The sequence below is a fragment of the Mangifera indica genome, chromosome 17, assembly GCF_011075055.1.
Source record: "Mangifera indica cultivar Alphonso chromosome 17, CATAS_Mindica_2.1, whole genome shotgun sequence".
Classification (NCBI taxonomy): Eukaryota; Viridiplantae; Streptophyta; class Magnoliopsida; order Sapindales; family Anacardiaceae; genus Mangifera; species Mangifera indica.
Window position 1 is genome coordinate 1,292,465 of NC_058153.1, and position 22,985 is coordinate 1,315,449.

The 22,985-nt window shown below is 31.3% G+C and overlaps 2 protein-coding genes and 1 long non-coding RNA gene across 3 annotated transcripts; all 3 read left to right on the forward strand.

Moving 5' to 3' along the window:
* LOC123200642 (V-type proton ATPase subunit c''1-like) lies at nt 1-2,246 on the forward strand. The gene is made up of 4 exons (XM_044615949.1): nt 1-265; nt 351-428; nt 1,592-1,762; nt 1,873-2,246. The coding sequence occupies exons 1-4, from the start codon at nt 138-140 to the stop codon at nt 2,036-2,038; spliced, it is 543 nt and encodes a 180-aa protein (XP_044471884.1). The 5' UTR covers nt 1-137; the 3' UTR covers nt 2,039-2,246.
* A 776-nt stretch (nt 2,247-3,022) lies between these two features.
* On the forward strand, nt 3,023-5,686 carry LOC123200093 (N-alpha-acetyltransferase 50-like). The gene is made up of 3 exons (XM_044615203.1): nt 3,023-3,305; nt 4,628-4,750; nt 5,163-5,686. Exons 1-3 carry the CDS (start codon nt 3,152-3,154, stop codon nt 5,378-5,380), a joined length of 495 nt encoding a protein of 164 aa, XP_044471138.1. The 5' UTR covers nt 3,023-3,151; the 3' UTR covers nt 5,381-5,686.
* Nucleotides 5,687-20,160: 14,474 nt separating this feature from the next.
* On the forward strand, nt 20,161-22,117 carry LOC123200094. The gene is made up of 3 exons (XR_006498503.1): nt 20,161-20,245; nt 20,382-21,533; nt 21,955-22,117. It is a non-coding gene; the product is annotated as an uncharacterized LOC123200094 (long non-coding RNA).
* Nucleotides 22,118-22,985: the final 868 nt, after the last annotated feature.

Consider the following 22,985-nt stretch of genomic DNA (forward strand, 5'->3'; position numbering starts at 1 on the left):
TATTTCACCTTTCAGAAACCGCCAAAGTCTCACGCGCCGATAGCACGTGTTGTATTTCACTCCTCTCTCTCTCTCTCCTTCGCTCACCAGCATATTATCAGATCGGATTCACCACGGAATAAAAAAGAAAAATAAAAATGTCAGGCTCCGCTGTGGGGGGATATGCGAGCTCATGGTCGAGCGCGCTCGTCAAGATATCACCTTACACCTTCTCCGCCATCGGAATCGCCATCTCCATCGGCGTTTCCGTTCTCGGCGCCGCCTGGTACCTTCTTGTTTCTCTCTTTCATCCTGCCCACTCAATTTATATGTTGCATAGTTTAATTTCTTTGTCTGTGAATATTCTCTAGGGGGATCTATATAACTGGTAGTAGTTTGATCGGTGCCGCGATTAAGGCTCCACGTATAACGTCCAAAAATCTCATCAGGTATTTTATATAAACCCTAAAAAAATTCAAATTTTACTTTCTTGAATGTTGAATATTTGTTTATGTATTAATTAAGTTAAATCTTAGCACTCATGCTTTTAGGATCCATTGATCGATTGTGGGATTTTTTTTGAATTACTATAAAACTTGATATTATTTCTGAATGCGATCATGTGATAGGTAATTGCAGACGATGCCTTGGTTTTTATTTCGATAAAACGAATCAGTGTATTGCGTGATTAATGAAGTCTATATTATGTATAATAGTTGGATCCTCTTGTTTGCCTCTGGTTTGATTGGTTGCTGGATTAAAGGTTTTAGGGCAATTGGGTTCGAATTGAAGTTGTTATTATGTGTCTTTTAAATTGTGAAGTTGGTATGTGGAGGATTGGTAGCAGCAGCTCCATACGTGAAAAAATAAGTTTGATGTCACAGAGCAATGTAAAATGCCCAACAGCCATTTTGATGAATTACAGAAAGTCGGTTGGGTACTCATGAAAGATTTTAGCACTCTTATATTTATAGTTAGCTTGTGGTGTATTTGTCATTGAAATTTGGGAATTTTCTCTAGGTTTTTGCCTAGCCTTGATATTCAATTCTGGGTGAGGGAATAATTTACGTCCTCATTACAGTCTTAAGAAGAGCTTTGGTGGTAAAAGTTTTTGATTGAATGATAATAATGCATTTAAAGTTTTAAGTTTATCTAGCTATTACTCTATGACATTTTGTCGGAGTATCAATATTAACTTTGTATTTATTTCGACTCTTTTTCCTTTTAATTTACACCTTTTCTAATGGCGTTATTTCATTGAACTTCCTTAATTTGTATGTTAAAATAATGTTTTTCTGTCAACTATATTTAATGAGAACTAAATTTCTGTATAACTGGGTTGAGTGTGCCAAGAATTGTCTAAATTAGTTTATTTCTGTAGCCTGCCCAAAATATTGAGTTTTCAGGCAACTTGTCTGTTTTAAAGTTCTTTTTTTTAATTTTCTTTTGCATGCTCTTTGTCGATGCAATGTGACTGCAAAGTATCTGTAATTGTTTTTTAGGTGAAGTTTCTCTGTGGCTGAGTAACTGGATCTCACATTTCAGTTTATGTAAGCTATAACCCTGTGATGTGCGGAGTGTTGATTTCGTTTTGCATTTTGTGTTTTTTCAGTGTAATTTTTTGTGAAGCTGTTGCTATATATGGTGTTATTGTTGCAATTATTTTACAAACAAAGTTAGAGAGTGTTCCAACTTCAAAAATATATGCTCCAGAGTCACTTAGAGCTGGATATGCCATCTTTGCATCTGGAACCATTGTTGGCTTTGCTAACCTTGTTTGTGGGTTTGTTCTCTTCATCTCTTGTCTTTCATCTTTCAGTGAAGTTATCATAGTAATTTTTCTTTCTGTTTCATGATACATAATAGCTATGATGATTATTATTTTGCCAACAGGTTGTGTGTAGGAATAATTGGAAGCAGCTGTGCATTGTCTGATGCCCAAAACTCCTCACTTTTTGTGAAGATTCTTGTGATTGAGATCTTTGGCAGTGCCCTTGGGTTGTTTGGAGTAATTGTGGGAATAATTATGTCTGCTCAAGCAACCTGGCCTTCAAAATAAGTTTAATTTCATGTTTTGATTGTATTGTGACAATTTACCATATGAGAGTGCACTCCATTTTGTGTACTAAAAACAAACTTTCATATGTTGTTGCTTTATTGTCACTGGGAGGAATGCTATTTTCTTCCTTTTCTCCGTTTGTGTTATATGAATGCTGGTTTTACAAATAAGAATTTCAATACTCAAGACTGAACTATTTCTGAGCCAATTGATGGAGTATTTGAGGCAACCCAGATTTCTTGGGCACCATTACCTCCCAACCTGTTTAAATTGCTTTTGCACATGATAACTCTCGCATTATCACCTGAACGTTTACCCAGTGAATATTGCTCATAAAAGACTGAGAATGATCGGACTGCATCAGAAAACTGTCTACTTGCATCTCCTTTGGTATCACTCCATTGACTTTTGGATCTTCTTGGTTACAGTATGGTAATTTTCATCTCCTCTCAGTCTCACTTCATGGACTTCAATCTCTTCGTCTCTCTCCATTGATTTTCGTCTCTGCTCATTCTCATTTCAACGATGAGATGATTCCATGCAGACGACAAGTGGTGGAAGGATGGTGGTGTGGTGGAAGATTACGCGGTTGATAATTTTAATTGAAGGTATTTTTGTATTAAAAATCGTATGAGTGAGAGTAAATTAGTCACAATAAAAAGTTTAAAATTTATTATTATTTTAGTTGACAATAATAATATTTTTGCCCTAAAATTTAATAAATTAAAATAAAAATATAATAAAATTAAGATTTCTCCAATAAATAATATTATTTATTTTGATAATAACAAGTTATTAAAATCTTCTATTATCTTGTACACGTATCAATTTTACTATTATTTCAATGCTTTATACTGAGATAAAGAGTAATAATTTATGGGCTTACAGTTTCATAGGCCCATTTTCGGCTAAGTTTGGATCAGAGTAAGGCTTTGGATCCAAACCACGCTGGTTTTGCTGCGTCTTAAAACAGAAGCAAATCGAGGTCAAAATGTTAACTGTTAACAAACCCCTCCAACTTAACTCCCTTTCCATATCGAATCCTGCAACCGAAAAACCCTCTGTGAGGCTCTCTCTCCCTCTTTCTCTGCACATTACAATAAGATTACAGAGATGGGTAATGGGCGTGAAGTTACAATTTCCCTTGACGGAGTCAGGGACAAGAACATCATGCAGCTCAAGAAGCTTAACACCGCTCTCTTTCCTGTTCGCTACAACGACAAGTACTATGCTGATGCTCTTACCTCTGGCGAATTTACCAAACTAGGTTCTTTTTCTATTCTTTTCTTCTTAATATGCTTTTGACTTTTATTTGGTTTTTTGGTTTAATCTTTTCTGGGTAGTGCTTACTGTTTTCTTATTTTATTTTCTTTTGAATGTTCTTTCTTTTGGTTGCTTGATAGAATGTATTCTGGCTTTTGTTTATTTATGAATTGGGTTTTCTTTTTTATTACGTTTTAGTTATTTTATCAATGTTGTTTGTAGCTTTGGCTGCTGGATTTTGGACTGATTTTAGTGAATCTGTAGATGCAGTATTGAAAAGAACTGTGATAATGTAGGTTAATAGGGAAATTCGCATTTCCAACATACTATGTTTTCATCCACTTTTAACTTCTCGCTCGTTAGTCTGCTTTACCATCTTTTTCCTTGAACTCAAATAAATTTAGTTTTCTATTTATCTTCATTTGTGTACATTGAAAAACCACTGCTTGCAATTTGATTTTATAGCCAATACAAGTTATTACAAAGGTGTTTAATTGGTTTCGTATTTCCATTTTTCTTACATTAATTTCTAAAGATTTTGTTTATTTGACTGTGTAGTGGTACAATCCAGCTCCAAATGATGCATTGTGTCAATTAATGTAATTGTAAATTAGAACTTTAGGAACTGCCTGCCTGCCTTAATTTTCAAGAGAAGAATAGTACTGTTGTTTTAGTAATTCATATTCTTTCCTAGAAAAAGAAGAAAAAAAAGTAATTCTGGTCTGTTGATGAATGTCTCTCAGTTTATTTTTCATCTCAGTTGCAGAACTTGTGTCAACTAAGCATCTGAGTCTTGTGTGCCCATTTATATAGAGATTCAAAATATTTTCATCTTAATTAATAATCAAGTGCATACGAGTATATGTATTATTGCATTGTTTTGTTATGCGGTCATTTGCGAGTGCAAATGTGTGTGAAAGTAGTTTTGAGTACTATCACTGGTCTGTTTATCTTCTGTACTTCTAAACTATGTAAAACATACCTATAAGGCCTTTGGTTAGAACCTTTTTATTGGCTCTTTAGTTTCTTTATAATTTGATATATCACATGCATTGATACTCAGAAACAGATGTTGGATGGCTTGTTATTGCCACTGGATTGATTATAGAGGGAAACTCTCCATTGATCTTTCCTTAAACTGGCTCATGTAGTATTAATATGTAGGTGGTTCTTGAAATACTTTTTTTTTTGGCGTTATTTGTATCTATGCCTGCATGTTTGGATTTACTATCGTGAATTCTATTTGCTTATTTTAATGCAGCACATTTGTGGCTACCCCTAAGTTCTATCTTTTAATGACACTTGACTATTTTCTTGCTTGCTCAGCATATTATAGTGACATCTGTGTCGGTTCAATTGCATGCCGGCTGGAGAAGAAGGAAGGTGGGAACATCTGTGTTTACATCATGACATTGGGTGTTTTGGCACCATATCGTGGGCTAGGCATTGGTACGCAAGCACTTCAATTTTTTCTTCTTAATATAGTTGTCATATGATGATTGTTTGAGAAAACCTTGTATAAATGCTTGATGATTATATCTACCAAAGCAAAGAACAGTTTGGGGTGTTTGGAATTTGTCTACTTTAACCAACTTAGGTAGCCAGTAATGTATCTTGATGTGGATGATGCTAGGCAGATTATGTATTTTATTATGCCCTTTTTTCTGTTACAGCATTTGGGGATTACCTCTGAAGCTGCAGTGTCTGTGTTTGATAAAGACCTGATTATAGTAATTGGAAACACATATAACTTGAAGTCAATTTTCATCAAATTTTGCTGTCTATTCAATCAGAGAGTCAAGCTTGGGCTGAAAAACGTTTCACATAGCCAAGCTATTATCTGAATTTTGGAATTTTACAGGTAAAAAGCTGTTGAACCATGTTCTTGATCTCTGTTCCAAGCAAAATATATTGGAGGTTTACTTGCATGTGCAGACAAACAATGAAGATGCTATCAACTTCTATAAGAAATTTGGGTTTGAAATCACAGACACCATCCAGAACTACTATACAAACATTACCCCACCAGACTGCTATGTTCTTACGAAGTTCATTACTCAATCTCAAGTGAAGAAATAACAGTCAAAAACAGTTACCAATATGCAAGTCCTGGTTTATTGTTGTCGTATTGAAACTTTACCCTGCACCAATTATAGTCAGAGTTTTGGTACCACATCATTGAGGTTATACAAATGCTAGAATGAATAGTTGAGTTGAATTTTTTTACTGCTATTTACTGTTTTTTATGCACAAATTTTTCTTTATCAATCAGGTCAGTCATAAATGATTGAAATTTTTGCCAGAGACTGGATAAAAGTTTTTGTGTAATATCTTGGATAAATCAATTGTTGAATATGATGATTGGGAATTTTATTAGCTAGTTAACTATAATCTTTAGTTGGCCTGAACTGGTATGCCTGTTAGATAAGAAAAATACTTCCCCCTTCTATGTTAGGACAAATTGAATAGAACAGGCTTAACCACTAGAGAAGGCAGAGTTAAATTTTATGATTTCTTTTAATAACTCTAATTAATGCAAACTAAGTTATCATCAGTAAACAGCTTATTCAAATGTTCTCCATTAAACTTTTTTCCTTGTAGTTTTCTCCACATACTCATTGACAAGGTAGAGAGAAATGAAAGAGTTTATTACTAATGATTGACTGGCATGCATGACATGTTTTTGATACCGAATCTGTATGCACATAACAGGCAACCACTAGTATTTGTGTCTGCATCATGGGTATCAGGCTCTCAATTAAACATATACATTGCATTTAGATGGGAATTATACCTGAGGAAGCGGTAGGCTTTCTTCAACTGAGAACTGATTATTGTATATTCATCACCTAAAGTTAGTGATACAGTATCAAGAAATCAGCAATCTAAAATACTGCAGTTTTTTGAGATCTCATTGACAAATCATAACCAGCATGTTCCACTGGTAGGAAAAGATTAGACATAAAGTGAAATTGAAAAATAGTGCCTTTATTTTAGATTTTAAGATGCGTGGAGGAAGTGCATGGCTATAGTGACAATCTTTATTTGTCTCTCCTTTATTATTATTATTATTAACTTTAAAAAGTAATTGAGATGTCTTTAAACTTTCTTGACTTTAAGCCTCTAGAAGTTTTGGAAGTTAACAAGTTTCCCAAAACTATAGGAGTCCTTTTTAATAATGGGATTCGGTAAAGGAGGTCAACAAAATTAAACCCTTATTTTACTGTACTTTTATTGCTGTCCCGCCGTTCTTTATCATTTTCGTTGTACTCAGAGCTCTCACCTTCTTCCTTCTACTTTCAACTCAACGAAGGAACAAACCCAGCAAATATTGACGAATTAAATCAAATTAACTTTTGAGTTGATTCTAATACTGTCAACAGATGAAATTGAAGAATAACGGACAGTAAAGAGAATTACTGTGAGAGGAGAGGAATAACCAACTGTTTCGTTTTCTTAGATCAGAACAAATCTTATCACATCAGAATAATTCAACTAGATCAACAGTGAAAAGACCTTAACCCTCCATACATTAAAGCAGCTTGTATTTCAAAACCCTCATCAAATTCAGATAAAAATGAAAACCAACAAAACCCACATGCCAAATCATATCCAAAACAAAAACCCAACAACAAAACCTCACAAATTGTATCATTCTCTCGAAACTGAAGTAAACTCACAAAACAGAAAGCAAAAAATTAAGGGGTTTGACAAAATGACCTCAAACTTGGAGAGTGAAGTAGCGGTAATTCGGTTCTTATCTCGAGTGTCCATCTGTAGTTGCTATTAAGTCCTTGCTGTAGCTCATTCTCTGCATATTATTCCTCTGAAACTCGCAGCTTAACAGTAAACACTTTTACTTTCTAAACAAAAGCATTTCAGAGACAGATGGCACATAGTTGTGTGACTTCGTCCCGCCACTTGGCTGGATGGCAGGTGGTTTCCACATCGGAAAACCACCAGTGAGGGAGAGAGTTTGATGACAGTGAGATTGACTATGCATCGAAATGAATCACTTGGAATAATGATCCTCGAAGAGAAAGGATATATTTTTTGGATATAAGAATAATGTTTTAAAATTTGAGAAAGATAAAAAAATAAATTTTTTAAATTAAGTTAAAATTAAATTATTAATTTTTAAAACTAAAATAAAAATATAAATAAAATTTATAAATAATAATTTTATTCTTAAAAATAATAATAAAATTTAACAGATAGGTTGATGTCCGAAATTTTTAAGATTAATGAATAAAGGTTAAAGGAAAACACTAAATCTTGAGTGAGGTTAAATCATTTATTCGGATTCCTTATATAATAATAAATAAATAATAAAATTTTATATAATTAATAAATATTTAAAAAAATTATATACGTTGTCATATCAGGCCAGGCCAGCTTACTAGCTTAACTTCAAAGGCCATAACATGACTCATATGGCCCATGGGCTGGCCCAAGAGTTGTTGCAATGCATGTTGGGCTTTTCCGAATCAGGCCATACGCTAGCCAACCGATTTATCATGTCTGATTTTACTCTGGCCAAATTTAGTTGAATATGTTAAAATCATTTAAAAAAAATAGAATCTCGTTACATTTCTATGACTATTAATTATGCAAAATAATTACTCGTTAGTTTACATTTTATACGAATTAACCTTCTAAGGTAATCAGGCGAACGAATGCCGAAGATTGCGTAAGAGACAGGTTCTGCGTTGTTATGTCGGCCAAGGAAAATCAATATGGTCTGTTCAATGTTATGACTGTAGGTGGGCAGTAAGGTCGGAGAAATTGTTAAACAGCAGGGCTTAACACTGTTCATATGTGAACATAAATTAGATTAGAACAGGTAGAATAAGAGCTTAATTTGAATAGATAAAGACAAAAGTCAGAGGAATAGAGGAGGCATAAATATCTGTGGAGGGTTTACATTGCATAGCTTAATCGGTCTTGTACATAGTTTTAACGTTGTGAGTGGATATATATCACCCAGGTCCACCATATCAAAGGTATCATAATTTCAGTAAGCCAGCCAACCCACCGGCAAAGGCGTCTCTGTTGTGAAGTAAGCTCTCCGTGAACCAGTAACAGTCCCATGAGCCAACCACCCTTTGCCACAAATCAGCATTGGAATTAAAAAATCCAAACAAATGTAAATCTGAATTAGTTCTCAACTCACTTGACTAACATTCATGAGATGAATATGCTATTGAGGGATCTGATATTATAAATAAATACTTCCAGTGTTTCTGATACTGACTCGGCATGCAGATACAGGCAACCACTAGTATTTGTGTCTGCATCTTGGGTTTCAGCCTTTCAAGCTCTCACTTAAACATTCAGGAATTATAACTAAGGCTTTCTTCAACTGAGAACTGATTACTGTACATTTAATTATCACCAAAGTTAGTGATAAAAGTATCTAAAAAAGCAAGTTCAGATATTTCAAGCTTTCAATTCTACATGAATCTCAGATAGAGATGATCTAGGTGTTAAGAAGATGTTAGAATATATTTCAACTAAAACATATTCTAAATATTTGATTTCTTAGATTAACAAATATTTTAAATATATGTTTTTCCTTTTTTATATTTCACACCGGGGCCATGGTAAGCTGAAAATTTTCTTCTTCCTCGGGGTGACTTTCTCTAACCCAAGGCCGCTGCTCGAATTGGTTCTGTTTTGCAGTACAAAGAACATTATAGCAGTGGTATTAAGTTAAAGGCCAGAGGACTATTTCCCACCCAAAGTATCTTTATCTCTCAAGTTTTTACTTCTTAACTATGAAAATTTTAAATACCCATACATAGGGTTAAGTCTGTTAATTTCAAGACAAAATTGTTTTTTTATCTCTAATATTAAAAATAAATTAAAATTTAATCTCTTCCCCGTCTCCCTCTCCCCCCCCCCCCCCAAAAAAAAACCCAAAGAAATAAAAGTTTACCTTCTAGATTAAGTTTAAAAAAATGACATTTCCCCCTAAGGTTTAGTTTTCAATTCACAGCGTCAAATCTGATGTTGTTGCCAATGACGAAGGTTCCTTTATACATCATCATGCTCCAATAGTCTCTCTCCTCTCTTTTAGAATGTCAATCGATAAAGATCTAGTTTGAAAAGATGAAGACAGACGAGATCTTCGTCGATCGACATCCTAGATGAGAGAAGAGAGACCGTTGGAGCATAATGATATGTCAGAGAATCTTTGTAGCCAGTGATGATATTGAAAATTGAAAACTAATCCTTAAGAGGGGAAATATCATTTTTTTAAACTTAGCCTATGAAGAAAATAGTTAGTTTTTAAGATTTGAAGAAAAAGAAATAAAATTTGAAGGGGTTAAAATTTCGTTAATTTTAACTACTATAGGTGAATAAATGAAATTTTTGAAATTAAAAGGTTAAAAATTAAAAATAAGAAGATACTTTGGATGGGAAATGGTCTTTGGCCTAATTTAAAGTCAGAAATTACCCTAAAACGATGCTGCCTAGGGTTTAGTTGGCGTGAAATTTCTGTGCCATATTTTGGCTGACATCAAGGTAGTCAACTAATCATTCTTTGAATTTAGGAAGGACTGTCAAACATCCCATTTTATTATTTAATATTGTTAAAGGCTTGAAAATCAATTTTTCACTTTTTAATAAAAAATTTATTTTCACTGCATCAATTTTTTTTTTTTCAATAAAATTATACGTACCTATTTTTGGTATATAATTTATATACACAGATGAGATATTATCATATGATTAGATATTTCTTTATCATATGATGATACATATTTTAAAATCACCTAATTACATAGTGATACATCATTGTATACATGAATTATGTATCAAAAATACGTACGCATAACATTACTTTTTTTTTTTTTTTATAGCCAAATAATCAAATCCATAACCCTTGCACACAAAATTTTAAATTTTCACTCGCAATGTTTCTCACCAAACACTTAATATAAACAGATGTTGCAGATGTTGCGGGCGGCCCTACACTTTTTTAATGAAAACGAGTGGGTCAAAAAATTGCCCAGACAACGCTCACAGCCGAAAAAGATACAGAAAAAGAAGCATTAAGTTGTGTTTTTTTCAGTGTAAACAGATTGAATTATAATATTATGAAAAAATACAGAATTACAGTTTGACTCAGTTTAAATTATAGTTTAACTTATTAAATTTATTTATTTTTAAATATATATTATTTAATTAAATTATAATTTTTTAAAACATAAAATAAATATGAAAAAAACAAATTGAATTTATTAAAAAAATTCTATTTTATATATATACACGGTTTAAAAAATACAAAAAAACCAGGTTTAACTTTTGAATTTTTTAAATTTTAATTATTTTTGAGTAATTTGATTATTTTTTATTAGATTGGATAAATTTTTAAAGGTTTGTAAAAAAAATAAGTTCAAAAATAAAAGAAAAAGAAAAAATATCTTATATATATTGAAATATATTTTATATACAATAATTTACAGAATTATATTTTTTGCATCATGAAATTGAAATTTTTTTACTTTAATTGTTTCATTAAAATCAAATAAATAATTGTTACTTCTTAAAAAATATATATATTCTAATATCTATAAGTATAAATATCTTAATTAATTTTATTTTTTATAAATTTTTAAATAAAATTTACTCATTATAATTTGATAATAAACTGAATCAATTAATTCTTTGATTGAACTGATTGAATTATAAATTAATAAGATAACTGATTCGGTTATCCAGTGGTTTTAAAAACATTGGTAATATATATGATGTACAAGTTAAAGTTTTTCTTCGGTGCTTGCTGAGAAACCGGCCAACGACTTACAGAACAGTAGTTTTGACATTACGCCGAGTAAAAGTCGAATCCCTCGTACTTTGTAACATGAAGGTTTGTAGACAGCTTCCAGGAAGGAAGTTCCCTCCTTTCTATAACGCTATCGTCGTGGTTATGCATGCTTATATGAACCACGCACACTCATATTTTCATGAGTGAGATGAAATAGCCATGGGAGCGAGCCTTACCACCTTTGAAAACCACACCGGTGCTGAGCTTCAATTGAGGTTCTTTAGACCCCCGGCACGACCAGACCACTTTTACAACACCATTACAATCAGAGCGGAAGAGAAGGTGAATACATCACACTCAGATTTACGTTGCAACGACACAAACGACCCAGAAATGCAAGAGGTGATAATGATATTTATTGATGGAGTTTGGGCTAGCACGGGATTGCTTCTTCCTAGCAAAGTCATTGAATTCTCGAGAGTCATTTGTAGCATAAATGAAGATGGAAGTTTGGCCATTCGGGGAAACCGAAAACGGTTTAGTTTCTGCACCCTATTTATAAAAATAATTCCTCACTTTCCTCTTTTTCGTTGATCATTTCCTGATGTCTCCTTTGTATCAGGGGGCTTGGATGCTTTGGAGGCGGGGGTTTAGAGGACCTCGCATGAAGGTGTGTGTGTGTGTGTGTGTGTGTGTGTGTGTATATATATATATGCTTTTTAATTTTATTTTTTTGTTAAGAGAATTTGCCCATATGGCTTAATTTGTGATTCTTTTCTTGTCTTTTGCAGACCTGGCGTTTGTGCTCTCATCTCTGCTACTAGAACTCATCAGTTATTTGTTTTGTCAGTTGTGGCTGTATCTCTGAAATAAGTGGTGAATATCAGTATTGTGTGGTTTTTGTTTGAATTTGGTAATTTGTATTAGGATTTACGATGATCTGTCTGTCTGTTGCTTTCAAGTTTTGGGGCTCCATTTAATAATTTTTATATCCAGCTTTAATGATATAGTAAAGACACTGAAACGCTTTGTATCTCCTCTAGTTTCTGATGATTTTGCTTTTGGATGTATGACTTTTGTAGGGTAGGGTTTGAGCCAAATTTATTTAAGTTCTGCTCAAACGATTTTAAAACGCATTTAAACTTAAAAGTTCAATATTTTTTAATTTGTTAAGCAGAATTTATTCAAGTTTTAAGGGTTTTCGACTCGCTAAACTTATAAACCTGAAAAATTCAATACAAAACGATATCGTTTTAACTAATATATATTAAAACGATCTCATTTTAGTATAGTATTGAGCTTAATGTCAATTTAAGTTAAATCTGAACTCGACTTTTTTGAAACAAATACTTTTAAAGCGATATATATGATTCAACAGTTATGAATCTAATTAATGAATGCGAGATTTTATATATTTGGTATGATTGATTTGATTCTAAAGAGATGATCCAACTAAAGTGAGATTGTTCATTAGCAAGGATAAAAGTTAAAAAAAAAAATTGTGAAGTAAATAAGGAAATAATAGAATGGGACCAATATTAAATGTATTAAATTAAAAATTGTTTAAAGGCTAAAATGGGGATGAACTGTCATTTGATCATAATTATTTTACAATTTATAGCTATCTTATGATATATTATGAAACAAATAACAAATAATGTATATCAAAAATTAATTAATACAATAAATAAATCATATAATATAATATATATTCTATAATATATTATGCATTATCAATGTAAATCAATACTCAATTTCAAAAAAATAAAAATATTATAAAGTGTACGAAATTTTATAATTTCGGGAATATATATAACATTTTTAAGAGGACAATGTGAATCTTATGACATTTCCTTATCAGAATCTTTTTGTCGAATTTCTGACCTCTACAGGAGTCGTCAACAAACAGTTGAATTATATGGGCGGCAACGTGCGTACGATATAATTGAGCTGTCGGGCCTGAAAGAGGAAACCGAGAACTATATTATTTTTGTCTATGTTTTCATACTTAGATATTTTTGTCTCAATCATTTAAACTGTCTTTTATATTAAAGTCTTGATTAAAAATACTCTAACTCAAATAAAATTTAACTATCCTTTTATGTAATCGAATTAAATTTAAACATCTCTTAAATCTAATTTAGTTTAAATAAAAAATAATTTGATTCAAGTTTAATTCTAATTTATTGAATTAACATTAAAAGTAATTTAAGTTCAATATAAACTTTATTTAAATTTATTATTCAAATTTATAATTTAAATATATGATTCAGATTCATAAATTAAATTTATAATTTATTGATAAAATAATATCACTTAATAATTATATAATATAATTCGAATAAAATAATGAATTAAATATGAATCAAATCAAATTATATACTTAATTTATAAGTCAAATTAAATTAAATTATAAATAAAATAATATCAATTATATAATAATATATTATTAATTATATATAAAATTATATATATTATTTACCGTACACTGCCACTTGAATGATAAAAGGAAACTTATAAAGAACAGCAGGGCCACCACAACCCCCAAAACATTCTTTATATTTTTAATTAATTAGTATAATATTATAATGATGTAAACCCAAAAAAATATTTTTTTTGTCATCTAAACCTGTAATTTTTTTAATAATTTTTTATGATAATTAAATTTTAATTATATATTATATTAAATTATTAATTAAATATTTTATATTTAAATTATTAATAAAATAACCCTATAACAAAATTAAAGTTATGATTTATATAATCATATTTTAAAAATCGTGTTTACCTATTCATACATCAGTCACAAAAAGCCAAAATAATCCAACAATTTAGTACGGAGATCAAAGACACTAAATAAATAATTTAATCTTGTAAACTCTAATATTTATATTAAAGTTCTAAAGTTTTGTTCTTACATCATGTGTCGGCGCCAAAAGTGACAGAATGTAATATGCTATTCTTAGATATTTATCTGACATCACAACCCCAACCCCCAAAAAAAGGCAAAGACCCAAAAAATAAAAAGCAAAACGGCTAATGAACGTGTGGAATTTTCATAAAAGATGAGAAAGACTTAGAAAGGATTGCTTTACATGAAAGGCCAAAAGACTTGTTCACATTCAAGATATAGTAAAAACCTAAAGAATTATCTTTCAATTTTAAAAAATTTAAATATATATTTATAAGTTAAATTTATTTGAGATCAAACATAAAATTATTATTTTAATAATATTATTAAATATATATAAAAAAGGACAATTTTCTACTCAAGTTTATTGAAATGACAAATATATAGTTATAACAGATAAAAACTCAAATATCTATCCAAAATTTACTCTGTTAGGACACATTTAAGTATTTTATGTTAGGATTGAGAGGGTAAATTCATCATTTTATTAATAGTATTAAAATTTTATTTTATTTTTCTCATTTAATTTGGAAAACTAATATTTTTTTCTCTGAGTTAAGTTTTAAAAAATTTACTTTTCCTCTCTAAAATCTAACCACTTTCTCCAACGATGATCGACTAACAACAAAAGAGTTTTCTTTCAAAGGTAATCCTTTAGACGACGATTGTTGTTTAAATATGACGACAAAAGCGTCATCGTCATCCAGACTGGACGACAAGTGTCATTTAGATCTGGATGACAAGGGTCTTCCAGAGAATGGATGACGTTCTGTCATCTAGATCTAGATGACATTGGTTGTTTAACCTCCAGCCATGTCGATTGTTGGTGGCCAGAAGGAGGGTAAAGAAAAAATTAGGGATTTGGGAAGGGGAGAAGTTACTTTTCAAAGTTCAAGTATGAGGGTTAAATATTAATTTTTAAAATATGAGGGGTAAAATGAGATAAAATGATATATTTTTAATATTATTATTAAATGACGATTTTATTATTATATTTAAGGAAAAGTTAACAATAGTTTACGAGTAGGCGGGTGTTTGAGTTTTTTATCTGTTATGGATATATTTTTGAAATTGAGCTAAAATTTGGATAGGAAATAATCCTTTGCCCAATAAATAAATATAATTTATTATATTTCTCTCAACAGATTTAAAAACTGACAAATTTATTATTTCCAAAAGGTTTTACCTTAAAAAAAATCACATTTCACCCCCAAAGTCTAGGTTTTGTCATCTAGGAAAAAGTTTGGACGCATCGACATCCAGACGATTTGTTTGGATGACAACACATATAGACAATTTTCGTTTGGAAGCATCATTATCTAGATAAATTGTTTGGACATTAAAATGTCCAGACGATCATCTAAATGATGATTTTTAGGATAAGGAAATGTGAACTGACATTGACGACTATTTAGGGTGAAAAAAGGACGTCGTTGGAGTTGAAGATGGTAAAAGAAAGACCCTAGGGTTTGGAGGGTGAAATGTGATTTTTTGGAAGTGAAACACTTTTTGGCACATATAAATTTGTTAGTTCTTAAAATATAGACAGAGAAAGATAAAAAATTACATATATTTAATAATATTATTAAAATAACAATTTTATTATTAATTTTAATTGATATTTTTTATAAAATTTAATTCATAAATAGGTGTTTAGGTTTTTTAAAATTGAAAAATGATACTTTAAGATTTCACTATATCCTGAGTACAAACAAGTCTTTTGGCCTATATATAAAAATTTGTTGACTTTTCATAAATGTGATTTTTTAATATGAATATAATAACACATTTTTTAAAATTTCTTTACTTAATATAAATACTATAATAAAGTAAATCCAAATATTTTTATAACATCCGATTCACCATAATTTTTTGTTTTTTTACCTTAAATATGATAAAAATAACCATTTTTTTAAAGTGACTTCTTTTGCTTTCTCTTACAAGTATGATCTTATTTATAATCATCTCAGATTCTATGTATGCCCTACAGTTATTTGAGCTAATGTTATGGTAGTTTTAATTAATATATTAAAAAATGATCAAAACTGTTTCCCAAATGTTGTGGGGATACCATTTCATTATTTTGTACTCTGAATTTCCAGTTCAGCAGATTCTAGCAAGGTTGTTACCTGTAACAATCATGTCCTCTACAATCCCGAAAGAGAGGGGAAATCAAGCTTGGCCAGGTATGAACTGGCTCTCACATCTACAACTTTATAGAAGCTCTGAGTTCGATGCCCTGCCTATAACAATTTTGTTTTTGTGACAGAGTCCATTATACAACTATATTTCAGAAAAGAAGGTAAAACATTTTCTTTACTGTATATTCTTTGTTTTCAATGATTATGACAGTAGGAATTCAAATTATGCATTGTTTGTTTCTATTAAATTTGTCTGGAAAGCATAGAATTAAGGTGTCAGGACAAGCTTCTGCTCAAATTCGTTCATGGAAGCCATAGAATCCTTATCCCAGGTGGGGTTTGTAAAAGTGAGATAAGCTCTGTGTCTGTTGTGTTTCAGTTGTTGAAGCTAATAAGCTTCCAATATATGCACCCAAAAACAAATCCTACTTAGAATCAGAGTCAGACTATGAAACCAACCCACAGAGCTAACACAAAAAACTTTTCCATCTGAATCATTAGCTGAAGCTTTAAAGCGGGAGCTAACCGGAACAGTTACAGCTTTGGAGTTGGAGCTGGATCTGGAGAGGAGAGACATGGAGCGAGGAGTTGACAAAGGGGAAGTACACGACGTCGTTCGACGATGAGGTGCATATTTTGTTATTTAGACACACGCGATTGACAAAGAGCGTGCTCAACGCGCTTACTTTCTCGTCCCTGCGACTCGATGAGCTGTTCTTCTCGTTTCCGATTCCTCGCCATCATGTCGTATCGCTCTGCTGTACTCTTCTTTGCCATTGTCTTTTCTCTCTATTTACATGCCTACTAAAACGATTGTGATACAAGTTTTTTAATTTTTAGAATACGAGAGGTGGTAGAACTAGAGCTTCCCAGATGGACCGGGAGGGAGAGGCCAGTTCGCTACCGGAGACTCGCACTTACGTTCCGTCTAATCGAGATCAACAGTCCCGCTGTCCTCGTCCGTCGTTTAATCAAAATCCAAATCTAACAGTGCGGCCCAACGGCCCAAGCCATTGGATTATCGAACATGCTAGAGTGGGAGTGGAGGAAGAGAAAGTATAATTTTTGAACTTGCATTATGGTCGGCTGACATTACGTGTTTTTCAGGTTATCAATCTGCTACTTCACGAAGACCATCCAATCTTTCCCTTATTTTCTAATGTTTTCTAACCCAGAAGTTTGGATCAATCATGATTATTGCAGCTGTTTCTTTTTTAGCAATTTATTTTGTTCTGTTGCAGATTTTTAACTTTGAATTATTGAAGTTGTTATTGTTTAATGATTTTGATTCTGCTTGCATTTTGTTTTAAACATGTTTAAATAAATCTATTATCCTTTTTAATAATGAACAGTTTGTAATTCTCTTTTTCAGGACGTTGACAAATTTCAAGATTTAGAGTCAGGGTTAAAGATTAGAGGATACAGTGGGATTTGGAAATGCCATTTTTGTCTGAAGTTATATTTTTTGAAATGCAATCTTTGCCTTATTCTCTTTTATTTTCTAACCCAGAAGTTTGGATCAAATACATGTAAGTAAATGTTTTATCCTTTTTAATATTGATGTCTGTTGACTCTATTTCAAGAATTACTTGGCTTACTTCAACAAAGTCAATATAAATTTTAGTGGGATCAAAATTGTTAATTACTATAAAATATATATATATATAAAAGTTTTATGAAAATTTAAAATTTCAATGGATCAAGTAACCTCACTGAGTATATTTTGGCTACACCTCTAATTAATCGTAAAGAATGTCAAATCTATGATTTAAAGTATGAGGAGAAAGTTGGTTGATTTTCTTACAAATTTTTTTAAGGGACTACATCTTATATTAGTAACCCTTTTCTCTCATGGAAATATGGAATTAAAATTGATGAAAATTTTAGAATTGGTCTTAATCAGATTCCAATATTCCCGCACATACAATTAATCAAAGATGGCTGCTCGCTGAGAATTTTATGTATATTATGGGTTGCATGAGGTCACTTGTTACTTCAAACCAACCCGTGGTTAGGACCACTTTGAATGTTAAACTGTCAAGATTATTAGGCGTTAGACCTATCTATTTGATTCAATTCTAAAAATATAATTCAAAATATATAAAATTTTGAGAATTGTTAAAGGTTCAAATGACATCACAAGACAAAAATTAAAGGTATCAAAAGGGTCAAAACTGATTTAAACCCGATAAATTTGGTATGACCTAGTCATCCTGATATGAAAAAAAGTGATTCGTGTCAAATTTGTTAATTTAATAAATCATTCTATAGGTTGTAAGATAAGGCTCATGAAACATGACCCTAAATCTTAAACCTTATCTTGCATTCTAGTAGGATTAGATAAAAATATTAAAAGATTATTTTTTAAAATAATTAATTAAAAATAAAAAAATTATAATTTAGTGAATTGATCCTTAAAATCACACTGACAATCTACTAAAAGTTCATGGGGGCACAACCATAAGAGTCTTCGATTGCGTCCCAAATCTTGTTTTGTTCGGTTGAGTTAGTACGAAAGCCCTTTAAATAGTGGCCTCAATCTGACATAGCATATAGACCCAATGATCCACAGCCAGGTTGACCAAATTACCACAGTGCGAAAGATTTCCAAAGACTAATGGTGTGTTTAGTTTGATTAGTGTTTTATTACTAAAATAAAAAAAATTATTTAAAAAAATTATTAGATATAAATTATTAATATATTTAATAAATTTTGATAAAAATTTATAAATATAAATAATTATTATATTTGATTAGAGGTAATAAAAGAATACTAATATATTATTTTATTTAAATGTGTTTAGATATAATTATTTAAAATATTTTGAAAATAATATTATTTTTATCATAAAAAATTAATAAATAAAAATATAATTATAATAAAATAAAAATTATATATTTAAATATTTAAAATGAAGATGATAATAAAAATAATACTTGCACCGGTTTTATATCTCCATTCATAATAAAAAATTATTATCAAATAAATAAAATATGGAATAACAAGGTATATTTTCTTTTAATCCTGGCCACACCTTTAGAGTCATTGTTTTCATGCCTCACGTATTAGATCAATTATTTTTTCCACGTGGACCCGGCCTAATGGGAACATGGTTGCAGAGATAATATAAATCACTTCGACCCACCAGACAGTCTTACTCCCTGGTGAGCCGTGATGAGTTTAGAATAGACAAAGGTAGACAAATTAGAGCCGAAAAGGATTTTAGAAAGTGGTCCAATACATAATAGATGGTTTCAAAAAGTGGTCCAATTCAGAATAGATTGTTGAATTTAATGCAAAATTTATAAACCGTTTATATAAACCCTGAAAAAGTAGAAAATCTATCGTTATCTTTGTTGGGAATCCCCTACGGTCCAATGCATAGCATGCTTTGGATTTCTTTCCTTTTAGTTCTGATCAGTTTGTAGGATCTACCTTGGGTGCTTCTTCTGAGGAACCTGGTGATGAAATTCTCCATAATATTTCTCCTTCCTTGGGTTCTGAGGCTATCAACGTGGAGAGTACAACGTATGATCCATCATTATGGACTCCAATGGATATAGCAACAGCGACAGGCAATTGAAGACTGTACCTTTCTGGACACCCTCTACAGCTTAAAAGCACTTATACAGAAGTGGAGGTAGATCATTGTTGAGCTTGTACTTCTTTCAGATCTTGCAGATTTTAGCTCTGACACATTCTTAATCTCACTTTAAAGGAAAGCACAATCCTAGTTTTTTATTTTTTTAACTGTTCAAGATGTTACAGGGACAAGGAATTCTAATGGAGAGCCCTTGGTGACCAGTTACAATCGGTGTTTCATATGCACAGTTGATTACATATGATAAGTTTTTTTTTTTTTTAAGGTTCTACCTCTTGTTAGTTTGAGGTGATACTGAACTGAAATATGTTGTTCAACTTTACATTTGTTACATAGGTGTGTGAACAAATCAGCTTGAATTTGAAACTTTTTAGTTACCAGAGAAAACTTTACAATTGATGTGTCTTCTTCGAATTTGACTTCACATACAGGTATTCTCGTGGTATCCAGACTGTTAGAGTTCTTGCTCCAATGCCAAAGCATGCTATGCAGTGGACTCCGGCATTACCAACAAAGGTAATGCTCGGTTTTCTACCATTTAAGAGTTTCTTTGAAAGGTTTAGAAAATTTGCATTGCCATTGTAAATTCAGCAATCTATTCTGGATCTTAAGATATTCTAAATTGAACTACATCTCTGGCTGTCTTTTCCAGAAATGGATAGTGATCACATTGCGTTGGCTTCTGAAGTAGCAGTTGTAAAAGATTGAAAAATCATATTCATAATGCTGCTCTTTGGCCGCAAGATAACTTACGCCGCTTGTCAACTACTAAAAAGGTTTAGAGATGCCCATCAGGCCCCTTGATATTCATCTATGTAGCATCTTCCAATGTAAGGCGTCTCGTGGAAAGTCCACAGGTTTTCTTCAAACAAATAACTTAATTATTCAATCTCTCATACCATTTTTTTTTTGTACATGTTATGTTGCTTTTGTTATAAATTGAAATTTTGATCAACATAGAATTACATATCATTGTTGCAGAACAGCTGTTATCTTATAGTGGGCGCAAAAATTTGATCATTATTGGTTTATAATACCCTGAGGCTGCTCTTGACATCCATTATATGAATTTAAGAAGTTGGTTTGGCTAGATATAAAGATTTGATGATTGAATACTGTTATGATTTTTATCTTTTCAACAGTTTCCCACTTACTTTTGAACCCAAAAAGGTACCATTTTCAGGATCTTCACAATTAGATGTTGTTTAACACGGGCCATATGACAGGTTGTAAGGGCCAGACACGGTGAAATCTAGAAACATGTGATTCAACATGAACAACTTTTCTTCTGAATTGGTCCAATTTCAACTGCGAAAAACTTTTTGTTTGGTTTCATTTCGGGATGGAACCGAGCCGACTCCGTGTTCAACTCGCACAAAGCCTGAATCAGCTTGATTTCGTCAAGTCATCAGAAAGTTGCCGACAGATCCATCTTCTCCAGTGGCTTCCAGGCAGCTCGTCCGGCAACTCATCATCAACTTGACCTAACCCTTAATCAGGTTTGATTCACTTCGAATTCACCTGTAGTTTGATTGACATTTCACCTCTTCAATGTCACCAACAGCTCTTCTCTTTCTCAAATTTATTTTACTGGGCTATCTAACAACTGAAACTCATTATTTCCATCATCTCTTCCTCAGTATTTTCTCTTCTATTTTCTGTTTGGATTTTGTGTTTAATGCCACAGTATTCTTGTCACATATTGCGGATGTTACGCGAGCCCACATGAGGTTTCATACGTGGCCACGAAACTCTCTGCTGTGCCCTCCTTTGCCTTTGAAGTCACATGCGCTTGAATAGAAAAGTAAGCACCTAACTTCATCATCATCAATTATTCAATATATCCTAATGTCATATGTCAAAAGAATAATATTTCATTTTCAATTTAACCAATAAAATTACACACAATGGTGGCATCACAATGCAACCAAAACCATCTGAATTTAGTAACTCTTCAAATAGAGTTGTGATTTTTGAAGCAATCCTTGACTGCATTTATATTTACTCAAAAAGATTGAAAGAGCTATAGTCAAGTGCAGCTACAATGGTTCCTTATTTCATGATAAATTAATGTTATAATCCATAAACGAGGCCGACTGTTATAAATTTCCTTACTATTTGCATTTGTCTTGAAATTTTATCATGCGGAACTTTTTATTGTCAAATGAGAATGTTTTACCTTTATATTCAGAAGCACTTTAATGCTCATTTTTTATCAATTGCAGATCCTTGGAAAGTCTACGCAAGATTGTTTTAACAAAGTCCATCCTTGCCATATCCATTGAACATTTGTGAGTGGATTGCTTAAAACCTATTCGGTTGGAGTCATATAACATAGATTTAACAAACAAAAGTAATATATGTAAAATGAAGAATGGAGAACAAACAAATAAATAACCATAACATTAATCTCTCTTTTATGTTTACGGTTCTTGCTGACTTTTACAGTTTCAAAACTTGTTAAAAACTTAAATTTTCTTGAACCAGATCATCTTTCATAAATTTTCTTGAATATAGGCAAACATTAATCATATTTTAATTTAATAAAATTCGAGTAAATATACCATGATTAATTTTATTAAATATGGGTTATTGAGTTTATGTCCAATAAATTATTATAAAAAAAAAAAACTGATCTCAGGAAAAGATGACAACTACCAGACCACTAGTACTGATCATTATCTGTTTGTCTTGTCAGTTGTCTATATCGCTTAAATCAGTCAAAAATATCCAGTGTTGTGTGGTTTTTGTTTGAATTTGGTAATTTAGTTTGGAATGTACGATCATCTGTCTATCTATTGCTGTCAAGTTTTGGCCTCCATTTCAAATCAAGTGCTTTGAATCCATTAATTGAATGGATCCAGTTAATTGTGAATTCAATTAATGGATTCAAAATGTAATCAGAACAGTACAATTGATTTGAATTTGAAGGGGTAATCTAATTCGATTGAGTTTCTTTTTTTTTAAATATAAAAAAATTGTAAAGTAAATAAAATAATAATAAAATAAGTAAGATTGAATTCGAACTAAATTTATTCAAATTCAAATTCCAGTTCAATTGAATCAGTTAGAAATAAGTTTAATTCAAAAGAATTTAAATCTAAAAATTTAATATTTTTAAAATGTGAGCTTGAGTTTTTGAGTGTTCAACTCTTTAAGAGTACGAGTTTAAAAATAATGATATAAAATAATATTATTTCGATAAATATATATTAAAATAATATTATTTTAATAATGAGTTAAACTAAAAACTTAA

What these genes read in the sequence shown, in the direction of transcription:
- LOC123200642 (XM_044615949.1), top strand. Translation starts at nt 138, where the DNA reads ATGTCAGGCTCCGCTGTGGGGGGATATGCGAGCTCATGGTCGAGCGCG. An exon ending in TCCGTTCTCGGCGCCGCCTG is followed by an intron (nt 266 to 350) that starts GTACCTTCTTGT and finishes AATATTCTCTAG; the next exon opens with GGGGATCTATATAACTGGTA. An exon ending in ACGTCCAAAAATCTCATCAG is followed by an intron (nt 429 to 1,591) that starts GTATTTTATATA and finishes GTGTTTTTTCAG; the next exon opens with TGTAATTTTTTGTGAAGCTG.
- LOC123200093 (XM_044615203.1), top strand. Translation starts at nt 3,152, where the DNA reads ATGGGTAATGGGCGTGAAGTTACAATTTCCCTTGACGGAGTCAGGGAC. An exon ending in TGGCGAATTTACCAAACTAG is followed by an intron (nt 3,306 to 4,627) that starts GTTCTTTTTCTA and finishes TTGCTTGCTCAG; the next exon opens with CATATTATAGTGACATCTGT. An exon ending in ATATCGTGGGCTAGGCATTG is followed by an intron (nt 4,751 to 5,162) that starts GTACGCAAGCAC and finishes GGAATTTTACAG; the next exon opens with GTAAAAAGCTGTTGAACCAT.